General features: G+C 36.3%; 2 protein-coding genes across 8 annotated transcripts; both read right to left on the bottom strand.

The window, feature by feature from the left end:
- Nucleotides 1-346: 346 nt before the first annotated feature.
- On the bottom strand, nt 347-9,969 carry LOC136218162 (poly [ADP-ribose] polymerase 1). Its single transcript, XM_066004927.1, has 20 exons — nt 9,629-9,969; nt 8,592-8,641; nt 8,311-8,494; nt 7,019-7,205; nt 6,607-6,916; nt 6,020-6,215; nt 5,786-5,947; nt 5,629-5,689; nt 5,456-5,519; nt 5,119-5,370; nt 3,513-3,750; nt 3,289-3,401; nt 3,136-3,212; nt 2,848-3,008; nt 2,119-2,310; nt 1,909-2,017; nt 1,713-1,795; nt 1,436-1,573; nt 1,035-1,217; nt 347-710 (listed from the first exon to the last, which is right to left on the bottom strand). The coding sequence occupies exons 1-20, from the start codon at nt 9,770-9,772 to the stop codon at nt 663-665; spliced, it is 2,952 nt and encodes a 983-aa protein (XP_065860999.1). The 5' UTR covers nt 9,773-9,969; the 3' UTR covers nt 347-662.
- Nucleotides 9,970-12,846: 2,877 nt separating this feature from the next.
- On the bottom strand, nt 12,847-17,974 carry LOC136218163 (deoxyhypusine hydroxylase-like). Of its 7 annotated transcripts, XR_010683659.1 has the most exons (10): nt 17,683-17,974; nt 17,134-17,267; nt 16,822-17,057; nt 16,596-16,734; nt 16,261-16,387; nt 15,686-15,804; nt 15,405-15,594; nt 14,056-14,244; nt 13,332-13,374; nt 12,847-13,143 (listed from the first exon to the last, which is right to left on the bottom strand). XR_010683659.1 is itself a non-coding variant. In XM_066004928.1 (7 exons), the coding sequence occupies exons 1-7, from the start codon at nt 17,846-17,848 to the stop codon at nt 15,565-15,567; spliced, it is 951 nt and encodes a 316-aa protein (XP_065861000.1). In that variant the 5' UTR covers nt 17,849-17,974; the 3' UTR covers nt 15,196-15,564. The 7 variants fall into 7 exon arrangements, 1 of the variants encoding a protein (XP_065861000.1); XR_010683662.1 differs by having other exon boundaries at nt 12,847-13,374; nt 14,056-14,180; XR_010683660.1 differs by lacking the exon at nt 13,332-13,374.
- Between the last annotated feature and the right edge of the window lie 9,977 nt (nt 17,975-27,951).

Below are 27,951 nucleotides of genomic sequence, written 5' to 3' on the forward strand. Positions count from 1 at the left end.
GTCATGTCAAAATCTATAAAACTAAGATATTGAAGCTTGTTTGTTTACTTTTGGAAAGGAAAACCCAAAAGGTGTTACTATAATTTCAAAATGTGCTCATTCAATGTACCTCATCTTTTACGACTCAATCAAGGACATTTTATATTTAAAAAGAAAACAGATCCATATTCTCAAAATAATACTGTTTTTGAGGCCAAACCCTCGTTTGGTTAAAATAATAATCAGGGCCTAATGCTCATACAGCAGGTTTCAAAAGTAAATTTTTCTCATTCTGACAAGCCAGACATGAGCATGAATTTTTAATTGGGATTTACTCTTAAGGAATTTTACTCGGGAAAAACCACTATTCCTAGTAAAACAAAATCCATTGAAGTGAGGTAAGAAATCTCATGGACATGATTGACAGGGAGCAAAAGGACACATGTTAGTTGTTCCATAATCTAGAAATACCAGTCTAAAGAACAGAGCAACAACACTAGAGTCTACTTCCCCCATTCAAGGATTAGGTCTAAAGCAACTTAAATTGTGTCAAAACATAGAGATATTGTTTTACTATTTACACACACACAAAAAACACCCTATTCATAATCTCCAGTCCATCAAAATGAGACCTTACCTGCCCCCCTAGTGTTTGGGCGTAATCCATGCTGCATCACTTCACATCACCTCTTGTGATGAAACCTCACCTTCAATAAGAACTGCATCTTAACCTGTCCAATAAAACTCCCTTTTCAATCACATTTGCCAATTTTTTATATATTCATTTCATTGCTCTTCTTATGTAAAACAATCACAAATGGCTATTGTTTTATCAATTGATAGACAAACACTAAAATTTACCTCGACTACTTTATTTTATTCATTAACTCTGAACCAAAATATAGGGGCTGTTTGTGAAAAAATTAAGTAAAGAGGCCAAAGTGACAAATTGTACCAAGTAGATGGGTGATTATTAGTTTTTCCCTGAACTGATGCAAACAACTACAAGGGAGTCCTACATGCATGAATGATATATGATGATATATGGGACTTACTTGGGCTGTATCATAGACGATGTACTCATTGTACATCAATTCAGAGGCTCTGACTTTTGATGCCACAGGTTTACCGCAAGGAACAGTGACATCATCCTTCCACTTCACAAACTCTGATTCCTCCGGCACTTTCTTGCCAAGCCCTTTTGTTGAGTGCTTTCCTGCTGGAGGTTTATCCATATACTGCAGAAATATATTAAACACGAGTTTGCATCAAGAAGACATGCAAGAAATGGGAATTGAGAATGCTGGGTGGATAATGAAAGTCTAGTAATACACAAATTACTGAAAATTAGACACCATATTTAAGCACGCTAAACTTAACATTGAAATTGAGTGAAATTATATATACTTGATCATTCAATATCCAAACAGTAATGCAGCAGGACATATTAACTCACAACGGCTTTCTTCAGTTCGTGCATCTCCCCTAAGGCAACTTCACTTAGAAGCATCAATCCCACAGGATTTTTCTTATCAGTAAAGCAGTACTGCGCACTCTTACTGACCAGGTCAGCAAAGTAAACTCCTTTCCCAAACTGCACCACAAAACGCATTAAGAAATGAAGTGTGTTACTGAAAACCAGACAGATGCAAAATTCATATGTGGCTACAAGTGCATATTTGCAAATGGAAACTATAAAATGCTGTTGCACATGTGTGTGTGAGAGAGATAACCATATATCCAGTTGCTGGAGCTTCAGGAGGAGCTATTCTCAATCCCTGGCTAAGGATTCCAACAAAGTTAGTCAACCGCGAACCTGCATTGCAGTAACATATCTTTAGTTTCACTTGCACAACTGAGGATAGCCATTGTCGCTGAATCCCAGGATACAGTTACCATAGAGTAGAATTGGGTAGAATTGCGACTTACCATGCCAAAGTAACATTCTATTCTTAAGACTTCTTCTGTAGGGAGCAAATTTATCAACTTCTCCTTCTCTTTCTAATGAAAACACTTCTTCTAGCTCAAGACTCCAATCCTGTGAGTATCATTAGGAACTGTTAGCATTAAAATAAAAAAGTGGATAAGAAGTTACATGAGATAAAGATGGAGGGAAGGAGGTCTCAGAAGTCAACCCACCGTATGAGTAGGAGCATGAGTATTATGAAGATACTTCTTGATCAACTGGTAGTCAGCACTATCATGAGGAAGCGGAGTTATCTCACAATGGAGCTTGCCATACTTATCATCAAAGGAGTCATCGCTATCAGTATCAAAACCTACTAATCTAGAAGCTATCTCGATATCCTGGAGGGCATCCAGCATTTTCACCTATAGTGTAAGCAAGACAAAAACTATGTTATTCTTCATGTTGCAAGTTTGGCAGTCACACTAGCACAGCCAATTGTTTCATTCTTCAACAAATAATAAGATTCTGCAATTACTGTGGCTTTATCTAATCCTTGAAAATAATAACTTCAATGATGCTAGAAAAGAAAATTTAGGCCAGAGGTCCACATGATAAGAAAATGTATTTGGGAAATAGGTTTGTGTTGATCATCAGAATGCTAGATAACGCATAACTGAAAATGATACACCAATCTGTCAAACATAAAAGATAAGAAATCCAAATCAATATGCCAGTTAGGTGAAGTACCAAACCAATCACAAAGTGGCTACGCCTTTGTTTTTCTTTTAATATATAAGGATTCGTAAGTCATTTCGGGACTAAGGCTTTGTTGTTGTTGTATAAGGATTAGTAATGAGTTCAACTTTATTCAGAATAACCGAGAGACACAGGCCACAGTTTGGTTGAGAATAGAAACAAGCAAAAACATCAAAGATGGAATGACAGGTAGTCGTCCGCACCTTGGCCTTAAACTCATCTTCGTCTCTAATAACATGCGGATGAATAGAAGGAACCACGGTGAAGAATCTGTTGCTTGCATCAATTATCAAGCTCTCTTTGATGGAAGGATCATCAGTGTTGCTATTTAATAAATTCTGGATATCTGTTAAAGCCTCGAAGCCTGGAATTGTAAAATGGGCAATGATCAATTGCAACAAACTACATGTTTTGCATAATGTTATATGAATTAAATTCAAAACAAAGAAACAGCATTAGACCAAATAAATGAGACTTTTATAGGTGATCACCTTTTTGGATATTATATTTGCTCAACTTTCCAAGTGGCATTTCTGATAAATTAATTTCGAATTCCATCATTGCCGTTCTGCAGAAGACAAAAACTGATGTTTCAGATGAGAAGACCGAAACAAAGAAAAAGAAACAAACACTGATTGTTAAACCTGTATGCTTCAACATTAAAGAGCATCTTCATCAATTCTATCACAGGAAGTGCAAGTTTGCTATCTGAGTCGCTCCAATTTTTCTTTGTCACCTGCTTGTTAACTCCATAATCCTACAAATCAAAATAGTTAAGGATAACAAGAGATTATTTTCCAAAGCCAAACAAGGGGATTAAGAAAAAAAACAACAACTGAAAAGAGTGAGACAAAGAAAAAGCAAGTACAATATCCAACGGGAAGAATCTTCCAGGTTTCTTTTGAAAATTCTGCTTTTGCTCCCATGTTTCCCATGAATTTCCAGTCTTCTCAAGAAATAAACGTTTAAATTCACAGATAGCATCTGATTTTGACATCTCTTCAAGTTTGTCTCCACCAATTTTATCATTCCCTACACGACCCCATTTACGGTACACATTACAAGCTGTCCCTTTATCCTCTTGGATGATCTGAAGGATATAGTAGCTTTTCATACCAGAAGATAAATGTCAGAACAGGGAAAAAAGAAGGTTAACAGCTAAAACCGCCAGTAGTAAAAAAGAATAAAAAAATCAATTCCAAAGCTCACTGTCAAAATGGATACTCAAGGTTAAAACTTGGAAAATCTTTAGATGAGTGTAGCATCTCAAATAATATCCTTTGTACTTCGTTCATCATCATGCTTTATACAGTTCCAACCCTTGTCCTATCATGCCATCAGATTTATGCTTGTCTATGTCCTTTTTTATTTTTCAAAATTTTTGAACCATTTGTCTACATTTGTTACCTACCCTTCACAAGCTCAAATGTAAATGAATTTAATAGTTATTCCCATGACTATCATGAAATACTTTAAGAATTTCTGAAATAACACAAAAAGGGTTAACACATCAGGGCCCTTCTGTATTTGGCCAAATAATTTGAATAGCCCCCTTAACTTTGGGGATGACTCATTAACCCCGTGATCTTGCTTAACGCGACCGAATGGCCCCTTGAACTTTCTTAAAGTGACTTATTGGCACCTGAACTTGCTTAAAGTGATCTACTGACCCCCTGAACTTACATAAAGTCATACGCTCTTCAACTGTCCAAATCTCCACTTTACCTGCCACATATTACTTAGGGGGTTAATCATGCCATTTTAACCAAGTTTAGAGGGGGGTAGACATCCCAAAAGTTCAACGGGCCAATCGAATAATTTGGCCAAGTACAAGGGGGCCCTTAAGTTTAAGCCAAAAAGCTTCCTTGCATGTCAACTGACAAAACCTTCTCATGGACCAATTTTAGGGAAAAGCTGATTTTTTAAGAGATGCTGGTACAACTGATTGACATTGGAATTAAAAGTTGTAGAATTCCTAAAAACAAAGACCGTTTATACATTGTTGTAAGAATGTTAAAATTATTCACGTTAAATGACTGTCATCGAATCATTTGACAAAGAAATAGAACACCACGGATATTTAATACTATACTGGCCATATTGACACAACACTGGAATCTCATACCAAATTCGTTAAACATCCCTAATTATCTAAAACAAAATAATTAACTTTTTGCCAATGACCATAACAGCAATGGAAGCCATGCTGATACTGATGTTGACAGTGAGACAATCCCAAATAAAAAAGAAAAGCACTCACTAACAATCTTAATGTTTTTCCATATTGCTTTCACATATACCCAAAATTTATCCTTTACAAGTACCTTCTTACCTTTAAAAGGTTAAAGAAAACAAACTAAACCTCTAATTCTGAATATTTGAATTTGAATTTTTTTGCACAAAGCCATCATTGAGCAAAACAACAAATTTATTATGGCTCAAAACTAAGGAAATACAGAACATCATAGACCCACCTGTTAACACCTGTTGACAAGTCAGACAAGTTCAAGGTCGTGTTATAGATGCTCTTCCCATCCTCGAGGATGTGGCCTGTATCTTGCAACCCGGATGATTCATGCACAGAACTTCGCCCTTTCACTTTGACAGTTGCCATGCTAGAGGGTCCACCTAGAGCTTCAACTTTGTACAAATCAAATCGAAGCTTCTTTTGTTTTTTAAAACAGTCGACCAGATAATCCTCCCTGACTATTGGTAATTTCATTCTCCTATCAAGCAAACAATTCAGAATCAAATTAAAAATGATGGAGAAGAATTATAAGAAAATTTGGCAAATGAAAAGTGGATTTTTACCTTGCCTTCCTCATCTCAGCTTCTTCACGATCTAGCGTTCCACTTACAACAAAGCAGTTTGTATCTGCAGTTTGATTTGTTAAGCAAACCAATTGAAAGAAGGTGTCTCAAATGAACTAATGCTGTCAGTAACTTTTGCTTCCAAACATAATCCACAGAGAAAAAAAAAATACCTTTTTTTATCTTAGCATGAACCTGTCCGCCTGCTCCTTCAATCTTACCCTTCCATTCTTTCTGCAGAATTGACCCAGATAATACATGCAATATTAACAAGTTAACTACAAAGATATCCAAGAATAACTTCACCAATTGTGAAATTTGAGGTCAAACCATGGAATCTTTAGGTAATCCAATCATAACAATTTTCAGATCTCCCAAACTTTCACTTTTTGAAAATGGAGATTGGCTGTTGGCTGCTTGACTTCCTGAAAGATTGTCAGACGGTGGAGGCAATAACCTAATTGGTTTGTTACTCTTCTGAGACTTAAACCACTGCAAAAAGCACAATAAATCAAATTAAATTTAGCAATATATTAGCAAATGAGATGATTTGAAGTCTCACACCTTGCTGAGATATTGATTTTTTGAGTCTTCTGGTATTTTCCACTTCCCTTTGAGGCGCTCTGGTTCATGGGTGGAGTATGAACACTTGCTCCATTCCGAGAGGAATCCATTGCACCGATATGTTCCTCCAGAGTAACGAAGAAAACCAGAACAAATTGGGCAATGGCCAAGCTCTCCAAACAGCATCCCATCAGCACTAAAAAGAAATAGTGAATTGTAATTGGAATCAGCGTCATAAATCAGTGACTAGGAGAATATTGACAATCACCATGTATCATGATAAAGAGTTAACAACAACTATGACTGAGATTGAATTCAAGACTACCCATTGATGGACAAAATAAATGTCATGACTCATGACAGATCATCAATGTTTGAAATTCAATTTACACAAGGAAAGACCCGCTTTTGCTTGTTCCTACTGAAGGTTTCCTTGTCATATCTTTGGAAAAAAACAAAGGAATCTTTTGTCCATTTTGAGTTTTACCAATAGAGAAATTTTCAACTGGCAATAATTGCCAAATGTAACCACAGACAATATAACGGTAACAGATTATGTGATCAAAATTTGCTTCGAAAAATATTACCATCGATCACGCAAATCAAGTTCCGTTCCAGAAACATCTTGATTATTGGCTTCCAGCATTTGACGTAACTCTGCTGTTGTTACATGCTTTTTAAGATCATCCTTTAAAGCCCATATATCTTTGGATTGAGCTTCCAGCTTGCTTTCCAAATCATCAGCATTTTTTGTGGAGTTGTCCCTACTAGTTGACTCACTGCCATCTGCTTTAGCAAGTTTCAACTTCTGATTACTGTCATCATATTTTCTACGTTTTGCACCAACCTTTGAGGTTGACTGTTGCACCTCCTCATCGTCCCTCCCCTTAGCAGTACCTGACAGGACAATCATAATGAGAAAAATGAAGAAGCCATAATTTGTATATATACACATAAAACAATCACTGCCATATTAAATAACAATTTCCGATAACGTACCAGTCTTTGTAGCAGATGGAACCACTTTAACACGCACGAGAACTGCTTCCTGATCACTAGATGGGAGGCTATCCCATCCAGAACACTTTTGAACTTGAACAGAAGGATGCAAATCCATGAAACAGTTGGCATGATGCCAAGCCACACCCTTAGCTCGTGGTTCATCAGACTTTGAGGATATACGAACCTAAAATGTATATTTATTATTGAAAATAAGAGTGTATAAGTACAACGGTTTAAGCTTCAGTACCTATATTTATGTGATCTCATCAGAAAAGGAAGATGTTCAGAAGATTATCAAACCCATATCAAGAAACACAAGGATGGTTCCTAAAACAATAAAATCGAGCAAATAGCAAGACAGCATTATCCTTTTCTAAAATTTAGAAATTATCAACAACATAAATACCCAAAAGTAATATTTGACAAAATAAAAGTAAACATCTTTTTTTTTTGTTGTTAGAACAGTGAACATCTATTTAGTTGGCCAAGAATGAACAAGAAATTTCAAGAGATTATAGTTAGCCATATCTCATATAAGCTCAATGTAAGATAATAAAAAATTTCCCTGTCTAACATTTTGTGTTTACTTAAGCATGTAAAGGTGATCGTGGTAAACATTTCAGCCATGACAATCAACAACAGCATTCACTGGTTAAAACCCCAAAAGTAATTCGAAAACATTAATAATTTAAAAAATAGAGAATGAAGGAAAATCTGCAGCTGTAAATTTCAATTTTGCATGAAGTGTGAAATGGAAAAGGAGACCGAAATTGATAATATGCAACAAAATGCCAAACCAGTAATCCAAATAAAAACAAAACATCACGGAGGTACCCCTTTACACCTCCATACCACTGCCACGATAGTAGAGTGAGAGGCCCACTAAGAAAAATCAGACCACAGAACCAGGAATGTTCATGAAGGTAGTGCAGATACTTTGTACTTCGGACCTATGCTGGCAAACACACATGCACAGCAGACAATCACATCACATGCATCATGGTGCAGTCCTCACGTAAATAGTGAGACCAATGAATCATCCAAAAAGTATAGCTCAGTTATTCTAATTCATCTACCAACTGCATATAACTTTGGGTCACTGTAATAGGAAGGGCATGCATCCAGTGGTGTTTAACTTCATTTTATCATTGTCAAAAGAAAGAAAAAAAAAAAAACCCTTCATTTATCAGCCAACTTTTAATATCTAGTTTCGTAAGCATAATAAAGAAACAAAAAAAGAAAAATAATTCACAACAATGCAAGATAGACGATGAAACATTAGTAGTGACCTGTCCTTTCGTAATCTTTTGGCTGCAGCACTTGCAAGTAGCACGAGAAGTTTGTGAAACTTCAATACCATATTCCATTTTACTTTCAGCGCTTTTATTTGAAGGACCACCACTATCAACATATTCTTTAATCTTTTGCTGATCTTCCCATCGGAGTGAATCTAAGCCTTCGACATCATCAATCCTAATAATATGATAAATACACATATATTAGCCATGACATACCATCAATACTACATCTAGTGATTACGGTAGAGCTGTAAACAATGAGATGTACTTACGACTTTATCTGTTTTGCTTTCTTCAATATGCAACCACCATGATTCCACATCTACTTAGAAAAAAATATATATACATTAAACTTAGTTCCTTACTGTCGGATGTGAAAGAAATAATTAGTACTTCAGTATAGCAAGAAGTTCACAAGATCCTTCTTCCATTAGTGCATCTAAACTTTATTTCCAGCTTCTTTAGAATTGAAGTTACACATTAAAGTTTCCAGTAGATCAGTAACGAGTTTTTGAATCAATTTATCAAGCAATAATCTTTCAAAATATGAACAAAAGAAGAAACACCAGCACAATTGTTAGAGTTCAAATCAGTAAATCATATACACATTGAGGCATCAGAAATTGCAGGAGTTTGCCAAACCTAATAATGCAGGGTACTAAATTAACCAAGTCTAATAGCATAATTGTAATGAATGAAGTAGTTGAAACAAATATCATTTTTTAGGGGTTCTCTTTTCACTGGTGCATATATACACATGCATAAGCTAGCAAATTCCACAAAACTAAAGCATTATAGTCGTGTCTTCAAAACATAAAAAAAAAAATGTTGAAATTGCAAAAGAATTTATCATACCATGCAAGCTAGATGGAATAGTAAAAATAAAATGCAAGCTAGAGAATTAGGTGCAAAGCCAAGATCGAAACCATTATTGACTAAAAAGAATGCAATTCCTCCACTTTAGCTATTAATTGCTTACAAAATTAAAAAAAAAAAAGCAAAAAAAAAAAAAAAAAAAAAAAAACTCATGCGATTAAAGAATGCAAACTAAGGTGTGCATAGAGGTAAGGAAACCAAAAACACCAACTTGATATATGGGGGTTCTGTTTATCCTGCATTACTTGAATGACTTAAAATGAGTCTACTTTTAAAAACGAACACACCAGCAGAAAAGCACGATGATATTGTAACGGGAACAAATAGGATTCTGAATATCAAACAAATACAAAAAAAAAAAAATGAAAAGAAAAGGAGAGAAGAAGTTCATTTTAGGGCTTGAAAATGAGAGTAAGAGGGATGGGGATCATACAGGCATGACACCATCGAATTGAGTGGCTTGGACCATTTTTCCGAGCCTAAAAGCTTCTTTGTCGATAGGGCTCTTGCAAGTCTTGCATGAGGATCGGCCAGACTTAGCATACTCCGCCTTCCATGGCTTGGGAGGAGCCGCCATTGGTGAGAGTGAGAAAGATGAAATGTGGTGGAGAAGTTGGGATATCTATAGACTATACTCTGTCGCTTATATAGTTACGCATTCCGCAGAAACAAAGAATGTATGGAGTTGAGGAATCTTTTGGTTGAAATGCGTCTGTCTTTTTGAAATTTCAAGGCGTCATACAGACGCTTCCGCTTTTAGGTTTTCACTTTTCACTTCTACTGTCTTCTAGATTCGTAAGATGATCCACTTTTTTACATTATTTTCATTTTGCACTCTAAAATTTCTAAGAGCACGGTAGTTATCACTAAATTTGCCACCTAAACATTTACAGTGATAACCACCACCGTTAGTGTGTAATTTTTTTATAATCTATAGATTCATTATTATAATACTTTTTCATTTTAAATTAATATCTTGTCTATTAAAAAAATTAAAAATTAAAAATAAAAAATAGTGGAAAGTGCTTCAGTGGTCAGTTACAATCAATAAAAAAAACTAACTACTAGTTAGTCCCTTGACATTTCCACTAAAAATGCTTTAATTATACTTATTTTTTTTTAAAAAAAGTTATACTTGTTAATATATATTCGCCTTGTATTAAAAAATATAATGATATGGTAGAATGGATTGAATTTATGTGCAAATCAATGGACAGTGACTCTTTATCAATATTGTATATACTATATGGAAGAACATAAATGTCATCCTATGGCATAATGACCGGGTTAATACTATAGAAAGTTACAAACGATTCAGGAAATTCATTGTGGAATGACATCACGTAAGGGAACATGGAGGTGAAAAGGTTTCGGGTGAGAACAGGAGGGAGAATGGGAGTGGAGACGGCGGGAATATAGTGGTTTGGATTTGCAAAACGAAACCAGAGAAGGAGTGAGGAAGAGATCGGGTTTTTTTGCAGGGGCTACATCGGTTAGGGGAGGCTAGCAGCAGTTCGTCGGACCAACAGGGAGTTAATGAAGAGGGCGAAATAAAGAGGCGACGACAATCTGTGAAGCAGGAGGCGGACAAACCAGTAGGGGCGGAATTCTAGGCAGCCAACAATGGAACTTTTTATAGACGACAGCAACAAAGCTGGCAGGTCTAGTGGCGACGTCCTATGCGGGGCTAATTGAAAATTAACGTAGACGGCACGGTGTTTCGAGCAAAAAAAATATATAGTGGATGGGGAGCAGTAGTTAGGGACGAGGATGGGCAATTTATAGCAAGAGCAATAGGCAAGATAGACAGAGCGTACGAAACACGAATGGTGGAAGTATACGCTCCGAGGGAAAGCCTAATATGGGCTAAGGAACAGAATATTGAGGCAGCCACTTTTGAGACAGATGTGAAGGAGATAGCAGATAAAGTAAATATATAGGTACCAGACTTTTCGTTGTTTAGAGATTTGATAGAGAATTGCAAAGAAATTATGCAAAGTAATACATTTTCAGTATCATTTGTTTCTAGACTAGCGAATAGAGCGGCTCATTCTATAGCCAGAAAAGCTCTTTCTCATGCTAATATTTTTTCATTTTTTAATTTATCGGATTGGTTATCAATTGTTATTCTTAAGGATATTAACGTCTCGTTAATTTAATGTCTTAGTATTGATTCAAATACCAATAAAATTGCTAAGTTAACAATTTCATTATTTTCGTATAAATTTAATTGTGGCATTAGTTGTAATTGTAAATTGATATAATATTCTCTATTTAATAAGTTCGATAAAAATATATTAAGAATTTTATTGGCACAATTAAATAAATTATATAGAAAAGTAAAAAAAAAAAAAATTGTATTGGAAGTAGAAGAATGTAATATTTTTTCTTACATAAAAAGACATGTTGAATAACGTGACATGTTGATTTTGGTTATATGTCACAACAAAATTGTGACGAAAGTGTAACTTTTTGTTTGCTAATTTTATAAGCAATATTAAAAAAAATCGACTGAAAATTGAACCAGACTAACAATTAGACAAATCAGAAATCAATAAGTTCAACCAATTAATTATATTAAATTAATATAATTACCTTCAAAAAAAATTAATATAATTATTTTCAATTAAGCATAAAAATATATAATCATATTAGAACATCTTCAATGGGGTATATTGAACCACTCAATATACCTCATTGTATCATACTCTCTCCAATGGGAGAGTATGATACAAAGCTGAAATTATCAACCGGTTAATAGCTCAACTTTTGCTATCAAATGGCAGCAAAAGTGGAGCACTACTATTATTTTTTATTTTTTATAATATAATAAATGTTGTTACCGTTGGAGAAGGCTGTCCAACGGTAACAACATTCAACGGTACAAATTGATTTTAAATATTTTTTAAATTAATTATATAAGTATTAATGACAAATTAATGCATTGAATTATGAAAAAATTTCTATATATACCCAAGAATTGTATTAAAAAAATTACATTCATTTTCTTCTAAAATCCTACTTATCAATTATGGAAAAAAAATTCAATTCTTCACCATCTCCCAAGTCGACTCCAAATAATATTCGAAATGAAAATTATGAATATCCATTTTTCTCTCAAAATATCAATAATTTTCATAATCCCCCAAATTTTCCAAATTTTATGAACTACAACCCGCAACCAAATTTTGAAAATCAAACGAATTTTCCATATCCATAAATGCAAAATTTGGGACCGGGTTTTAATCCATACATGCCAAATTTTGGCTCCCCTAATGGATTTTCAAACCGTTCAAATGTGCAATCCAATTATGAGAGATTATCTCTTGCTGCTCAAGAAGTTACACCACATACAAGTTTTGGTTATGAGTCACAAATTCCAACATTTTCTACACAGCCGAAGAATGACACTATTGTTCTTGATGAGGAAAATAGTAGTCGGGAAAAACGCGTACCATGTAGCATAGAAGATAAAAAAAATGCTTGTGCGTGCTTGGCTAACTATTTCAAGTTGCAGTGTTATTGGAAACAATCAACACTCAAAGACATTTTAGAAGCGAATCACTGATTACTTCAATGAAAATTGCTCACCCGGTTCACAAAAAAAGACTACTTCCGTCAAGCAATAATGGTATTGGATGCTTCCAACTATTAATGAATTCAATCAAATTTATAATAAATTGTTGGGAGAACATCATAGTGGTTAGAGTGACGATCAAGTGAAAGAAAATGCTAGATTAGTTTACAAACAAAACAAAAAGAAGAACTTCAGTCTTGAGCATGTTTGGCTTATGGTGAAAGATGACCCGAAATGGAAGGCAACCAATGGTATTGATCGAGCTTCTAAAAAGACTAGACTTGATGAAAGCGGTGCGTACACTTCCTCGTCAAATGTAGAGACAGATTTTCAAGTTGATGACCGTGAAATACGTCCTATCGGACAAAAGGCTGCAAAGGCAAAGACGAAGAGAAAGGAGAAGACGTATAATGAAACAAAATATGATATATTTAGGACTAGAGTGGTTGAGTTAAAGGAAGAAATGATGCGCAAATTGGACGATTTTAAAGCACAATACGATAATAAAAGAAATTATGATGTACTTAAGGATCACCAAGTATTGACTGCAGATACCAACCATATGAACGAAGAGCAACTCGAGAATCATCGATTTTTATGTGCTGCAATCAAAATCGATATAAGGAGTAGTAATTTTTATTTCAATATCATTTTTATTTTTAATGCAATTTCTATTTTAGTGTAATTTTATATTTAATGTAATGCCTATTTTAATGTAATTTCTTTAAAAACACCAAATTTTTAATTAGTCCACTATCAAGTACCAACTATTTTCAAAAAAGTCCTTAGAAATATGTTTTGAACGCTTTAATTGAATACCAACGATTTTCAAAAAACTAGCCGTTAGAAAACTAGCCAGTAAAATAATAAAAAATAATAATTGGGTAGTTAAATTAATGGTAAAAAATAATAATAAACAATGTGATTTAATAGTGGATCCATGTGATTGAGTAGTTTAAGTGTTCGGTCTTGATCACATGCACTTTAATGAGCATGTGAATTTGCTCATTCACCGTTAAATATAGGCTTATTAAATCTAAGACTCAGGATGCTTTGAATATCCACCTTAGGATTCTAATAACCCTATATCTAACGGTGAATGAGCACATTCACATGCTTATTAAGGTGCATGTGAAAATTCCTGAAATCGGTATTAGAAATTACATCCAATAATTCAAAAAAAAAAGATCGTTTAATAAAGGTAATTACATAAAATTTAATAAGAAACAATAATGCAGTAATAGCACTTCCATTATAAGAAACTTAGGGCCCGTTTGTTTTACCTGCTGTTTGCTGTTGCTGTTTGCTGTTTATTGTTACGGTTTGCTGTTTGCTGTTGCTGTTTGCTGGTTGCCGTTGGAAAAAGCTGCTTTTCCAAAAAGCAGAGATTCTCTGCTTTTGCAAAAGGCTGCTTTTCAGGTGTAAAAGGCAAACAGGAGGTCACTAACCAAACACTTAATGCTGCTTTTCAACTGTAAAAGGCAAACATGAGAAGGCTAACCAAACACCTAAAACTCTGCATTTTAAAATGAAAAGGCAAACAGGAGGTGAAAAGTAGGTAAACAAACACCCCCTTAATAACTAATAATCAAATATTACAATGAGTTTTAAGGTTGTAAGGTTGTTACGGATAAATTACTTGGTATCAGACAGATTTTACTTAGACGTCCAGATTATTCTGTGACCTTTATCTTGAGATTAGCAAACGGATGACTCATGCTATGGCTAGGCATGCTCGGTCCAATGCTAGTTTCTTTAGTGATTTTTCTATCCCTGATTTATTGGTTTCTATAGTTTGTAATGAATCTTTTTTTATTTCTTAATACCATTTTGTATTTTATATGGTTTTAAAAAAAATACTACAATGAGTTTTGGCATAATAGACATTCCTGTCCATTACATATCCCGTTGTTGTAACTTGTAGCATACCGTAATTCAAAAAAAAAAAAAAAAAACTTGTAGCATACCAAACAAATCCAAATAGATCATGCAGGTTGAAGAATATGCGATATTTTTTTTTCTTTTTTTTTTATATTAAAATTTGTCCAGTATATATATAAACAATAAATGATAAAAAAAAGGACGGCCCGGTCACACTACGCGTCCCCGCTGAGCGAGGGTCCGGGGAGGGGTCCCACCACAAGGGTGTACTGGGGCAAGGCTTCCCCTGCCAATTTATTTGGCAAGAGACCGCTCCTAAGACTCGAACCCGTGACCTCTTGATCACACGACAACAACGTTTACCGTTGCGCCAAGGCTCGCCCTCCCAAATATAGAAGAAAATATATCTTTAATATCTTTGAATTATGACTATCATAGCTCAATCTATTTGCTTGACCCTTACATAAATTAACAATTGTAAGAAGAATCTGAAACAGAAAGTGTTGTAAGCTAACCAGAGTTTGATATAAGAAAATCACATGAAAGCTTAATAATAATAGCTTATCAAAGTATTTATACTTTGTAGGACAAGCTAGTAAGGATATGGCATCTTACTATTTCAATACGATGTTTAGCAATATTTTTTGGAGAAAAATGCCCTAGACATGGTAAGAATCTATCGTCTACCAGTTCCGCGAAATTTAACAAGGTTATGTCACATTTTGCAAATAGAAGATAAGGTGGTACGTACCACAGTAACATCAGCTATAATATTTATGCTATTTCTCTTCCCGTCCTCCTCATCACATCGTATTCAATTACATAAAGATTTCAAAGGTTGATTTGATGAGATGATTTGGTATTGGCACATCCATCAGGAATGGAATTTTAGGAACACAGTTGATTTAAACTTATGATAAAGGATCTTGCATAAATAAGAACTGCAAAGAAAGTATTACCAAGTTATTTCTTCTCAAGCTATGCTAAGTATCTCATGGAACTAAATCAAGATTATAATTTTCAAATGTATACCTCAAATGATTTTCCCGATCTTTCATATTCTAACATGCTAAGAGCAACTTCACAGCTTTGCGAAACAATAGGCTCTGTATCCTTTGCAAATTCCTCAAGAAGTGCAATGCTTTGTTCATCTAAAATATTATCAGATGTAAGCACTTAGATGGATTCAATGTAACAGAGTTAAGCATATAAAGTTATAATGTTCTAGAATGAAAAACCAGTAAAATTACTCAGCTGTCAATTCATCTCCAACATAGAAACTTAAGTTTCAAGAACCATATAGTGATAGGCAACAGTTCCTACATTTCCCAAATAAACAACAGCTCCCCACACACATACCCATGAGGAGCGGCTTAATAACTGTATGCATAATAGTGAATGCTCATAATGATGGCTTATACAAATAACTACTTAATTTTTTTTATCTATTTAAATATCTTTTGATTTTCTACAATCATTGTATATTTGTACTGCTGCAAATAAGAAACCCAGACTTGTAATATTTTCTAACCAAAGCTCAGTCATCATAATTAATGAAAGAAGAATCATAACACACTTAATAAATCAAACAACTGTAACTGACTTACCAGCTATGGAACCAAGAGCTTCTGCTGCTTCATGCCTAACCATAGGATGCTCATTTACATCTCTAAGGATTCTGCTAAGCGTAGCTGAAGCAGCTTTGTTCTGCAATTGGCCCAAAACATAAGCTACCTGAAAATTGTGACAAAATGCAAACATAAGCATTCAAAATCTGAAAATTAAATCATAAACAATAAATAACCATGTTATGATCATTTATCACCAAAATATAATCGACCTCAACATCAAACAACTTAGAAAACTTGGCATGAATTCATTGGTGGAGAATGACCTAATAAGAGCTCTAAATAGAATAGGACAAGAGAGAAATTTAGCACACCTCATGCTTAAGCAAAGCACTGTGTGCACCCAAAGATTCAATAATAGCAGAAACAGCTTCATCTCCACCAATATTTCTAAGTGCAAAAAGAGCAGCATAGCGCTCGTACATGGCCTTTTTTTCATCCAAAAGAGCTTCCCTTAAAGTTAATTAACATCAGAAAACAATCCAACACATTATTAGAAATGGCAAAAGGTTTATGTCACTCAACACAAACTAAATATACCTCAGCTTATCAACAGAAGAACAAGAAGAAGCTGGTGCAGCAGGGTCAACTGACATAAAGGGCGATCTTTCAACAGTAGATGATCCATCAGAATTATCTGCAGTACTCATTTCCTCAATTCGCTTGAGAGCTAATTCACAAGTTTCCCTAACCTCCTGAGCTGGATCAACAGCCAAGCTATTCTTCAAAAGCGGGACATTACTCAATAAACCAATTGCACCAAGAGCTTCTGCAGCCTGCAACGCAATGACACAAAGTTGCATTAGAAGGCATCTACAATAGCAAAACAAATAAGAAACAGTGAGAACTCACCTCATGGCGAACAATAGGATGCAAAGACAGGTCATTTAGAATAGCTGTTAAAGCAGGAATAGCTTCGTAATCTTGCATTTGCCCCAATGCAAATGCTGCCTCATGAGCCAGCAAATTTGAAGAGTCCCTTGTAGCTAAGAGGATAAAATAAAATAGAAATAGAGATCAATTTAGTTGATGAAGAATCACTAAAATTGACAGAACTAGCCAAGATATAGAATGATAATATAGCATATTAACCAAACATCTTAAATTTAGGTGCTTAAACATTGGATGAATAGAAAAAGTAGCTGCTAAGTGCTGAAAATCTGAAACCGAAGAAAACAAAATTTTAAAGAAAATTCCCAACTAAGTAGCATTACATCACATATAAATGAAGTGCCAAAATACATATCTATAAAAGCATAATGGTTCACAATATGTATTTGCAGGATCAAAAACCAGTATAATTACTAGAAAAATTCTACTTCAAAATTCACAAGAGCGCTAACTAAAGATTTGAAATAGACCAAGAATAATACTTCAAGGACATCAGAAAAAAGAGCTAACCGCGAATAAGGGCATCTCGAGGAGCGGGACCTTTAAGGTTACGAAGAGAGAAGAGGGCCCTGAATCGTTCGGAGATAGGCTGGCTGTGGTCGAGCAATCGCTCACAAAGGAATTGCTCCATGTTGGATAGGGATTCGGTTGTGGCGGAAGAGGTCAGGGAACCCATGAATTGTCGTCTATGAGGTTTGTGGCGGCGACAGGGATTTATGTGGCTGTTGTAATGACTTTTTGCAGCGCACCGTCCCACCAGCAAAGCAGCCACTACTTGATTTATCCTCCGACCGTGTGCTGATTATTTACGCTCCCGCTCCCCGAATCTATGAGAAGATTAACGGCATTGTCTTTTTTGTCCCCACCATGCTACGGTGCTTATGGTGCTCAAGAAGGGTATATAAGTAAAGCTTCACAAGGGATTAAAAAAGGGGTAATTAATTTATTAGTCCTTATATTTTGACAAAACACACTATTTAGTCCCTGTATTTTCAAAAACACATGGTAAGGTCCCTAACCTTTTTCTCAGTGAACTGTTTAGTCCTTCCGTTTGTTTGTTAGATTTTTTACCGTTTATGACTTCGGAAATGAGTAAATTACACTTTACTATTTACCTTCAAATTTTAGAAGAGGAAATCCAATTTAGAAGAAGAAGTTATTTGTATGGAGAACAAGAAAAAGAACAGACCCAATGCTTACGAATTTGAACGATTAAAGAGAAAATCAAGAAGAAGAACACTCAAAATTGATTTCAGATGCATTAGAGTTTAAAGGAAATGAAAATAAAGGAAAAGAAGAACGCAAATCCAAATTGACTAACAAAATCTTCATGAGAGTCTAACGGCAGTGACTAAACAGTTCACTGAGAAAAACGTTAGGGACTAAACAGTTCATCGAAAAAAAGATTAGGGACTTTATCATGTGTTTTTAAAAATACATGGACTAAACAGTGTGTTTTGTCAAAATATAGGGACTAATAAATTAATTACCCTGTGAAAGGACGAAAATACCCTTTGAAGCTTTGAAGTGGGAAATGGGGGAAAATTTCCTCTCCCGACACGCGGGCGTGAGGTAATCACGCCCACCACAGGTTGAGGCGTGAGGTAATCACGCTTCACCACAAGGTGAGACGCGAGGCTATCACGTCCGCACCTATGGTGAGGCGTGATTACCTCACGCCCGCGTGATTACCTCCCTGAAAAAATTGGTTGTTGATTTAGTGATTAACTCGAATTAACCTTTTAGAAATAAAAATTACGGCATTTTAACTCGGATTATCCTTTAACAAATAAAATATAAGTACATAAACATTAAAATAAATTAATAAACATAAAAGAGTACATATAATCTCAAAAGTGTTAAAATGTAATAAGTTCTAATAAAATAATTTAGTTCGCCCGACGCCACGCGTCCATAAACTCATCCATCTCCCTCCTAATGAGTGGAGCCTCCTCTTCAGATCGGTGGGTAGCCACTCATTGGGTGATACGCCACAACCAGCTAACCCACTGCAAAAAAAAAAACACATGTAAACTAATATTAAATAAGAATAAACTTACAAATTCGCTGTTGGAGCGAGCATACTGGACCGGTCCATCCTGTGGTGCATGAAGGAGATGAGGATGCGAATATCGCATGTACCAGTCCATGTAAGCAGCATCACAGGCAGTGGGATCGTATCCAACTGGCCGGCATCTCCTCCGATCAATGCCCCGAGCCGATGGAAATCTCCGTTAGGTATCCTCAATTATGACAGAGGAATGCGTGAGCCTGTACGATAAAGACTTCCATGGTCGTACTGCTTTATCAGGTCTAATACGCTCAGTTGGGATAGGCTGAGTATATCCGACCTGTCGCAACACTCGATCCGGCATATACGGCTCGACAATGTCTCTACACCGTATCCAACCGGCGTAGGACACTCGAAGCTGATCATCATCGGCTATAGGACCATAAGGCAACCACGTCACCTGTAATAAAATAATACTAAATAATAAATAATGATATACTATAAATAATACTTAAATTAATACTAAAATTTTATAAAACTATAATTAATTCTAAAATTTTATAAAATACCTCGGCTGCCGTCATACGGTCCAGTTGCCCACATATGGTATCTAGTCGGGCGGTCGTCTTCCCTGGTACCCCGACCTGCCATCTGCATGCACGGGGACGGTCAGTTGGGATCCTGTGAGGTAGTCTATGTTGGTCTCGTGTAACGTAATAGGTTTAGTTCCAAGGGGGGTTAGGAACTAATATAACTTTTTCGCTTAATAATGCTGACTTAATTGGATGTTTGATAATCTAACTTAGTTTTAGGTCAGCAAGGCTGAGTGATATGTGAAACAGCCTTAATCAGATGCTGACTAGAGTTGTTTCAGTTGTGAGTTGGGAAATAACACTTAAGTCAGATTACTCAGCTTCAGCTCGTACAGATTATTTACTGAGTAATTTTAAGCAAGCAACACACACACACACACACACACATATATATATATATATATATATCAAGAGAAAGGGTTAGAAGTTACTCAGCAGACTTATCCTGGTTCGGCCTCTCCGCCTACGTCCAGTCCCCGGAATCCTTCCGAGCTTTTTCAATCCTCTACTGAGCTCTTTAAAGGTAGAGCACAAACCTTTTACAATAGCAACTGAGTATGCAAGAGTACCGTCCTCTATTCGTCTACTCAATCCTATCTACCACTGAATACTATAACCAAGTATTCAGATTTTCTCTACCACTGAGTACTATAACCGAGTACTCAGCTTCACTCTTCTAACCTTTTACAAATGATACAAGATTTATTCTCACTAAATGAAGAACACTTTAGATGAATAAAATTACTCTAGACTTTTACACAATGATTGGAGTTTGGTGTAAGAGCTTGCTTTTTCTTTTCAGACAGCTTCTATTTTGTATCTTTGACTTATTGAAGATTTGTTTGTCTGTCTATATCTCTTGTATGTATGTGTTGATCCAAGTGATGATTTGGCCTATTTATAGCAATCTTTGGGGTGCCAATGATTTGAATTCCGACATAGTCGTTGTAGGAAGAACGATCTTCTTCCTCATCACGTGGTCAGCTTCCAGAGCTGCAGGCCAATCCTATCTTCTGTTTTCACCAGGAGCCAGGTTTGCCAGATTTATCTTCTTGCGCCAGGTTTGTCTTCTTGCGCGAGGTTTTGTCTTCTAGCAAAAAGTCAGATGGTCCATACATCTCGAAAAGGTCCTTAAGATGGATTTTCGAGGCTTCTGATTCGTAACAAAAATTTGCCAGAACTTGTCTTCCAAGTTGACGGATTATTGATGCTGACTTGATTATTACTCATCGGCTTCGCCTACAAGCTTTTCTGAAGAAGATATTTCTTTCGCAAAGTTAAGTTGTATTCCACTCAGTTTCTGCAGTGTGTTTTGCTTATGCTGACTTTGTTCTGTCTTTCTTTTATAGACTTTAAGTTCCTATTCTCGTTAGTTAACTTACTCAACATTGAACAAACACATTAGTACAATTAAATCAAAGCACTTAAATTTAATTGTTTTAATCATGGGAATAATTTTGTCAAATCAAAATCATGTGGAAAGGTGTTTCAACAAACTCCCCCATTTTGATGTTGGCAAAAGTATTCAATTAAGGAACTCAGTGTTGAGCTTCCCCATGGTAGTTGACCTATTCAATTCTTCTGAAAATGCTCCCCCGTAAGGGTTGGATCTACTGACTTAGTTCAACTCTAAACCTTCTAAGATCTAATCGAGTGAAACTAAGGCTTGAATCCACTAACTTAGTTCAATTCTAAACCTTTTAAGATTTAATCGAAAAGAGTCTAAGGTCAGCTCCAGAAGTAGGTCAATACTTGGAACATTTTGTCATTACTCAGTTTTGATACTTAGTTAAGCTCAGATATCAGAGTTGAGGTATACTGAGTATATTTTACTTGTTTAATTTTTATGTTCACAAGTTTTAATTTGTTATTGTTCAATGAGTAGTTACATGAGACAGATCAGCACATAAACACAACATATAAGCATTACATATATAATGACAGTATGTAGAATAAATGCTTGTATATAGATATACTCAATTCAACAAGAATCATGCCATATAAGAAACACAAGTTACAAGCTAAGACTATTGCTAGTTCTATTTCTTGATGTTGGCTTGAACTTAGTTCGACTTGGGTTTGGTTTGGTGATAGGGGTCAAAAACCCCTATCTTTGGGTACGGTTTTAGAACGGTTTTTAGCGTTATTTAGTTAATAAGCGAGCATTTCTCGCATTTAAATGCTTTTGTGTGAGTTAGTTAGGAATTGGAAACGTTTTATTTATTTTTCGTTGTTTAGGCTCGTTTTATGACCAATTTAGGCAATTACGGCCAAAATAGCATGCATAGTATAATTCCGTTATCTTTTGAAGCTAATTCGTCCGTCAAAAGTCGCACCAAACGAAGCGTTTGCTCAAAATAAGCGATTGGCGGTCAATTTAGCCTTTGGACTAATGTTATCTGGAGTTTCTGTACATGCGCAGGTATAAGTTCGGACGAAAAAGGCATCGACGGCAGTCGGTAAGCACGCGGGGGCATACCGGGCAAGAATGCTCGATGAGCGGGCCTCCGTAGGCCATGCCTGCTCGCTGAGCAGGCCATGCCTGCTCGCCGAGCAGGCCACCAGAGGCCTGCTCGGGCGAGCAGGATGCCTGCTCGCCGAGCAGGCCGCTAGAGGCCTGCTCGCCGAGCAGGGCGCTGCTCGGCGAGCAGCTCGGCGAGCAGACCTGCGGGAATTGGTCAAAAAGACCAATTCCGCCCCCATGATGCCACGACGGACCCCACGACTTCCTACCTGCATAAGGACACGAAAATAGGTCAAAAAGAGGGCGAGCCACGCCTATAAATAGAGTTTTTCCAATGTAAATTAGTATCTTTCATTTTTTGTAAATTATCTTAGCTTTCCCCTTGTAATTCCTCTCCATCTCCTCCATCTTCTTCAAACCTCCATTGAAGCTCCTTCAAAGCTTTTCTCGAGGAATTATCAAGGTTCGTCCTTAAGATTAGGTCGCCGGCTGCAGAGTAAACAGGTTCCCTGAAAGGGATTTTTGTATCTCCTTTTATCTTTCCTTGTTTGTACTCTTTGATACAGTTGCCGAACTTAGCTTATTGTATCTTGTGACATTTATCTCCGCCTTTAATAATAATTTTGCTCTTGTTTTGTTCTATGATTATTTGTCTAATCTCTGTCTTACGCTTTATTCAATTGGTTTAACTCATTCAAAAGCCCCAAAATCTAGTAGGCACATATTGCGAGCTGAATCTGACCTAGTCAGAGCCTAGGAGATTGACGACCTCTTAGTTGATTAAGCGCCAATTTACTGAGCCTTAGACCTAGTTTCGGCCTTAGGGAATCACGCGCTAGGAACTTCAGGAGGGTAAGTAGGGTTAATCGCCTTGAATACAAGTGACTCAGATTAGGTTTTTAATCAATAGACCTAATAATCTATCTTCATTATTATCGTTCATACCATGTTCCTTCGGATAATTGCATTAGTGAAAGATCAATTAGGAGTAGTTTAACTTAATTAGGGGTAGAGTAACTTAATTAGGCATAGAATAACTTAGTTAGAATCAGATAACTTAGCTAGGATTAGTATAATTCAACCTAGGAGTAGATTAACTTAAACAAACAAACTCAAAAACCCCTAAGCCTAGATAACACCTGAAACCGAGTAGCTCGATACTTGCATAAATAAATCCTGTGGACGATAACCTGGACTTAACCAAAAATTTATTACTTGATAACGGCGGGGTACACTTATCCCTTAGTGAGTCTTCATCCCAACTTAGGTGAGGGCGCATCAAGTTTTTGGCGCCGTTGCCGGGGATTTATTTCTTCTGCAATATCGAACCAAAGGTCGATTTGTTAGTTTAGGCATTCCTTTGTGAATATCTCTGTGAATATCATCTATACTTGTTTATCTATACTTGTTTATAACCGTTAATACTTGTTTATATTTATACTTGTTCATATTTATACCTATTTATACATATACTTGCTTATACATACACTTGTTTATATACGATTCTTTTTGTAAATATCCTTGTTTATATCGTTTATACTTGTTTATACATAATTCTTTATACTTATTCTCTATACTTGTTGATATATAATCTTTATAGCTTCTATACTTGTTCATATCTTTTGTATTTGTTCATAACTATATACTTTTACTTATCAACTTTTGTGTTAGAACTTCACTTTTTTCTCAGCATTCTCTGATCAATGAATTGGCAAGAAAGAGTCGAGTGGCAAGCTCAAAAGTTTACTATCCCATCAAGACAATACGTTCATGCCTTGGAGAATGAGGCTCCCAATCCCTCCATGGCCGAGTTAAATAAGAAAATGGATATATTGATGGCGAAACTGAGCCTCAACACCAATGAAAGTGTAAGTTTTGTGGGTAATCACCAAAGGTATAATTCTAACCCCAATTCTTACAGCTTTTATGGTAGTGATTGGAGGAGACCTCAACACTCAAATCTATCCTACGGGAACCCTAACATGTTGAGGCCTCCAAATGGGTTTGTTAATGAGCACAGGGAAAACGAATTGGGAATGTTCCCTTACGAACAAGCAAGCCAAGTTCCTCCACAACCCTCTAGCTCACGAGATGAGGTGCTGTCCCTTTTGAAAGGAATATCAGCCCGACTTACAATCAACGAGGAGGTTTGCAAGGACTTGAGCAACCAATTGGCTCAAATAAACCAAGAGATGCAAAAGCAATCCCGAGATGCTCTCCCAGGCATAAAGGAAAACATAGAAATCCCACAAAGGGAATCAGCTCAAACCATCTCTTTGAGGAATGACAAAAAGGTAGAACCAAGTCCACTATCACATGCATCACTCGAGGTAAGTGAAGAACCGGAAGCGGTAAGCAACCCCGGTTCAAAATTTGAAATTCTAAATCATGTGATAGAAATAAATGATCAAATCGAAGCTTGTGTATATCAACTACCTTTTCCTCAAAAGTTAGAAAAGTTTGGATTTACTCCTTGTTCAGAAGTTTTCATTCTCTTCGACCTACCAAGAGAATCCAAAAGGGAGCAAACCAAACTTTTTCATAATATGTTTAAATTCGGCCTCCTACTTTCATTAAACTTATTTGAGGCTCTTAATCCGTTTTGTAGGTACGGATTATTTATTAAGGAGTTCAAGTTCCTAACGCGAGTAGAAGCATACACCTAGGCAAGAATTCTATGTCGAGCTCACCGACTATAACGTAGCGCTTCTTGGGAGGCAACCCAAGTTTTAATAAAACTTTTCAGTGTTCAGGTTTAAAATAAAAAATAATAATAATAATAATAATAATAATAAAATTTGGCACCGCAAATCATCAAGTTTTTGGCGATCACGATAAAATCCGTAAGTTGCCTTCTCCACCCTAACTTTTTGCACTTGTACTTTATGGTTTGTGATGCAATGTTGGAACTTATTGCATATTTTTAGTGTGAGGAGGAGGGGTAGACAAACTTACAAAAATTGTATAATTTTTAAATTTTTGTTGCGTCGTGTCTAGTTTAGTTTTGCGTTTTTCGAGTTTTATTTAGGTTTTGCATGTTTAGGACCTAAAACAGTGAACCTCATTCGAATCTAAACTTCGTTATTTGTCCTTGAGGACTGAGAACCGAATCTAAGATTGCATGACAACTAGTTTAGGTGTAGGACACAACCCTTGTATCTGTAAAATCATGAGCTAAAGTTTGCATTTAGACCCTACTTTTGAAGAAATGCTAAAATCATTACTTAGGTAGATAACTTAAGAATTGAAGGCATGTGATATTAAACTTGAGTTTGGGGAGCTAGTAAACACAAAATTGAAACCCAAAGAATTGTGTGTTGAATTTGAGCCCAAGAGCGAACATCAAAAAGCTCTTTTTCTTGACATTTTTGTGTGAATGCTTTGACTTGCGGAAAGATTACAGATTTTGCACCTAATACTGTGTTGAACCTACATGCAATGATTTGAGATGATAAACAATGAATCAGCCTCATTAGAATTAACCCTTTTCTTTACCTTATTTTCTCTTTTTCATCCACTCTAGGAAGCCCCTTTGAGCCTATATTTTTATAGTTTGTAGATTTTTTCTTTCGTCCTAACCCAATTTTTGCAAACCATCACTTGGTTTGTTACTTAGAAGACAACTTACTAACCAAAGTTAAAAACAGAAATCTATAATTGAATTAAAAAGAAAAACAAACCTAGAAAAAGTTTAATCCAAAGTTTTTGCAAAGCTCACATCGAGCCTTTGTTTTCCTCTAGCGCTTTGTCTTTGTTTATGGCATCATAGTAGCAAGCCAAAAGGCTAAGAAGTGATTGAACATCACTATCCAAAAAAAAAAAAAAAGAGAAAAAGAAAAGAAAAGAGACGAACAAAAAGGAGAACTTCATTCCTCAGTTCTTAAAATCAAAATGTCTCAAGAAAAAAAGAAAAAAAAATAATGAATAAAAAGCTCAGTCACTTCACATTTGCTAAAGCCATTTTAACTTTTTTTTTCTAGCGCTAAAGCTATTAACCCTTGTTGTACCTTTAACCCTCTAACCACATTACAACCCCAATTCGAGGCTGTTTTTGATATCATCGGAGTCATATAGCATAGTAGAGGAACTCGGATGAACGTGCAAAATCAACGTAATCCTAAGCAAGAACATAAGCCGAGAGTAAACACTTTAGCCACTAAAATTGTGTGAAATGAGTGAACTACCTATGGTGAGGTGTTTTACTTAGCGATCCCCTCAAGCTCGTTTAATTGAACATGTGTCCTTTTTCTTAAAACATATGACCTATGATAATTGAAATGCGGCTTTTGGATATCGTGTCTCTACTTTGTATTTCCGAATGCATGTAATTACAGATGCTCGAAATTGTGTCAAGCACCTAGTCAAACCGGGAGGTTTTCTAGCTTGCTTATGATTGCGGGTTTAGTTTTTTTAGTTTACTTGGGGATAAGTAAAGTTTTAAGTGCGAGGAGGTTTGATAGGGGTCAAAAACCCCTATCTTTAGGTACAGTTTTAGAACGGTTTTTAGCGTTATTTAGTTAATAAGCGAGCATTTCTCGCATTTAAATGCTTTTGTGTGAGTTAGTTAGGAATTGGAAACGTTTTATTTATTTTTCGTTGTTTAGGCTCGTTTTATGACCAATTTAGGCAATTACGGCCAAAATAGCATGCATAGTATAATTCCGTTATCTTTTGAAGCTAATTGGTCCGTCAAAAGTCGCACCAAACGAAGCGTTTGCTCAAAATAAGCGATTGGCGGGTCAATTTAGCCTTTGGACTAATGTTATCTGGAGTTTTTGTACATGCGCAGGTATAAGTTCGGACGAAAAAGGCATCGACGGCAGTCGGCAAGCACGCGGGGGCATACCGGGCAAGAATGCTCGATGAGCGGGCCTCCGTAGGCCATGCCTGCTCGCCGAGCAGGCCACCAGAGGCCTGCTCGGGCGAGCAGGCCGCTGCTCGCCGCGAGCAGCTCGCTCGCCGAGCAGGGCGCTGCTCGCCGCGAGCAGCTCGCCCTGCTCGGCGAGCAGACCTGCGAGAATTGGTCAAAAAGACCAATTCCACCCCCACGATGCCACGACGGACCCCACGACTTCCTACCTGCATAAGGACACGAAAATAGGTCAAAAAGAGGGCGAGCCACGCCTATAAATAGAGTTTTTTCAATGTAAATTAGTATCTTTCATTTTTTGTAAATTATCTTAGCTTTCCCCTTGTAATTCCTCTCCATCTCCTCCATCTTCTTCAAACCTCCATTGAAGCTCCTTCAAAGCTTTTCTCGAGGAATTATCAAGGTTCGTCTTTAAGATTAGGTCGCCGGCTGCAGAGTAAATAGGTTCCCTGAAAGGGATTTTTGTATCTCCTTTTATCTTTCCTTGTTTGTACTCTTTGATACAGTTGCCGAACTTAGCTTATTGTATCTTGTGACATTTATCTTCGCCTTTAATAATAATTTAGCTCTTATTTTGTTCTATGATTATTTGTCTAATCTCTGTCTTACGCTTTATTCAATTGGTTTAACTCATTCAAAAGCCCCAAAATCTAGTAGGCACATATTGCGAGCTGAATCTGACCTAGTCAGAGCCTAGGAGATTGACGACCTCTTAGTTGATTAAGCGCCAATTTACTGAGCCTTAGACCTAGTTTCGGCCTTAGGGAATCACGCGCTAGGAACTTCAGGAGGGTAAGTAGGGTTAATCGCCTTGAATACAAGTGACTCAGATTAGGTTTTT

The sequence above is a fragment of the Euphorbia lathyris genome, chromosome 2 (genome assembly GCF_963576675.1).
Source record: "Euphorbia lathyris chromosome 2, ddEupLath1.1, whole genome shotgun sequence".
NCBI lineage: Eukaryota > Viridiplantae > Streptophyta > Magnoliopsida > Malpighiales > Euphorbiaceae > Euphorbia > Euphorbia lathyris.

Bases quoted from the DNA above. Each gene is read 5' to 3' on its own strand.
- LOC136218162 (XM_066004927.1), bottom strand. From the start codon at position 9,772: ATGGCGGCTCCTCCCAAGCCATGGAAGGCGGAGTATGCTAAGTCTGGC. The intron at 5,690-5,785 runs GTTTGACCTCAA...TCAATTCTGCAG, and splicing joins GATTACCTAAAGATTCCATG to AAAGAATGGAAGGGTAAGAT. The intron at 3,009-3,135 runs GTGATCACCTAT...TTACAATTCCAG, and splicing joins CAAATATAATATCCAAAAAG to GCTTCGAGGCTTTAACAGAT.
- LOC136218163 (XM_066004928.1), bottom strand. From the start codon at position 17,848: ATGGGTTCCCTGACCTCTTCCGCCACAACCGAATCCCTATCCAACATG. The intron at 15,805-16,260 runs GTAAGTCAGTTA...ATAATATTTTAG, and splicing joins AGCTCTTGGTTCCATAGCTG to ATGAACAAAGCATTGCACTT. The intron at 15,595-15,685 runs GTATACATTTGA...CTTTCTTTGCAG, and splicing joins GATCGGGAAAATCATTTGAG to TTCTTATTTATGCAAGATCC.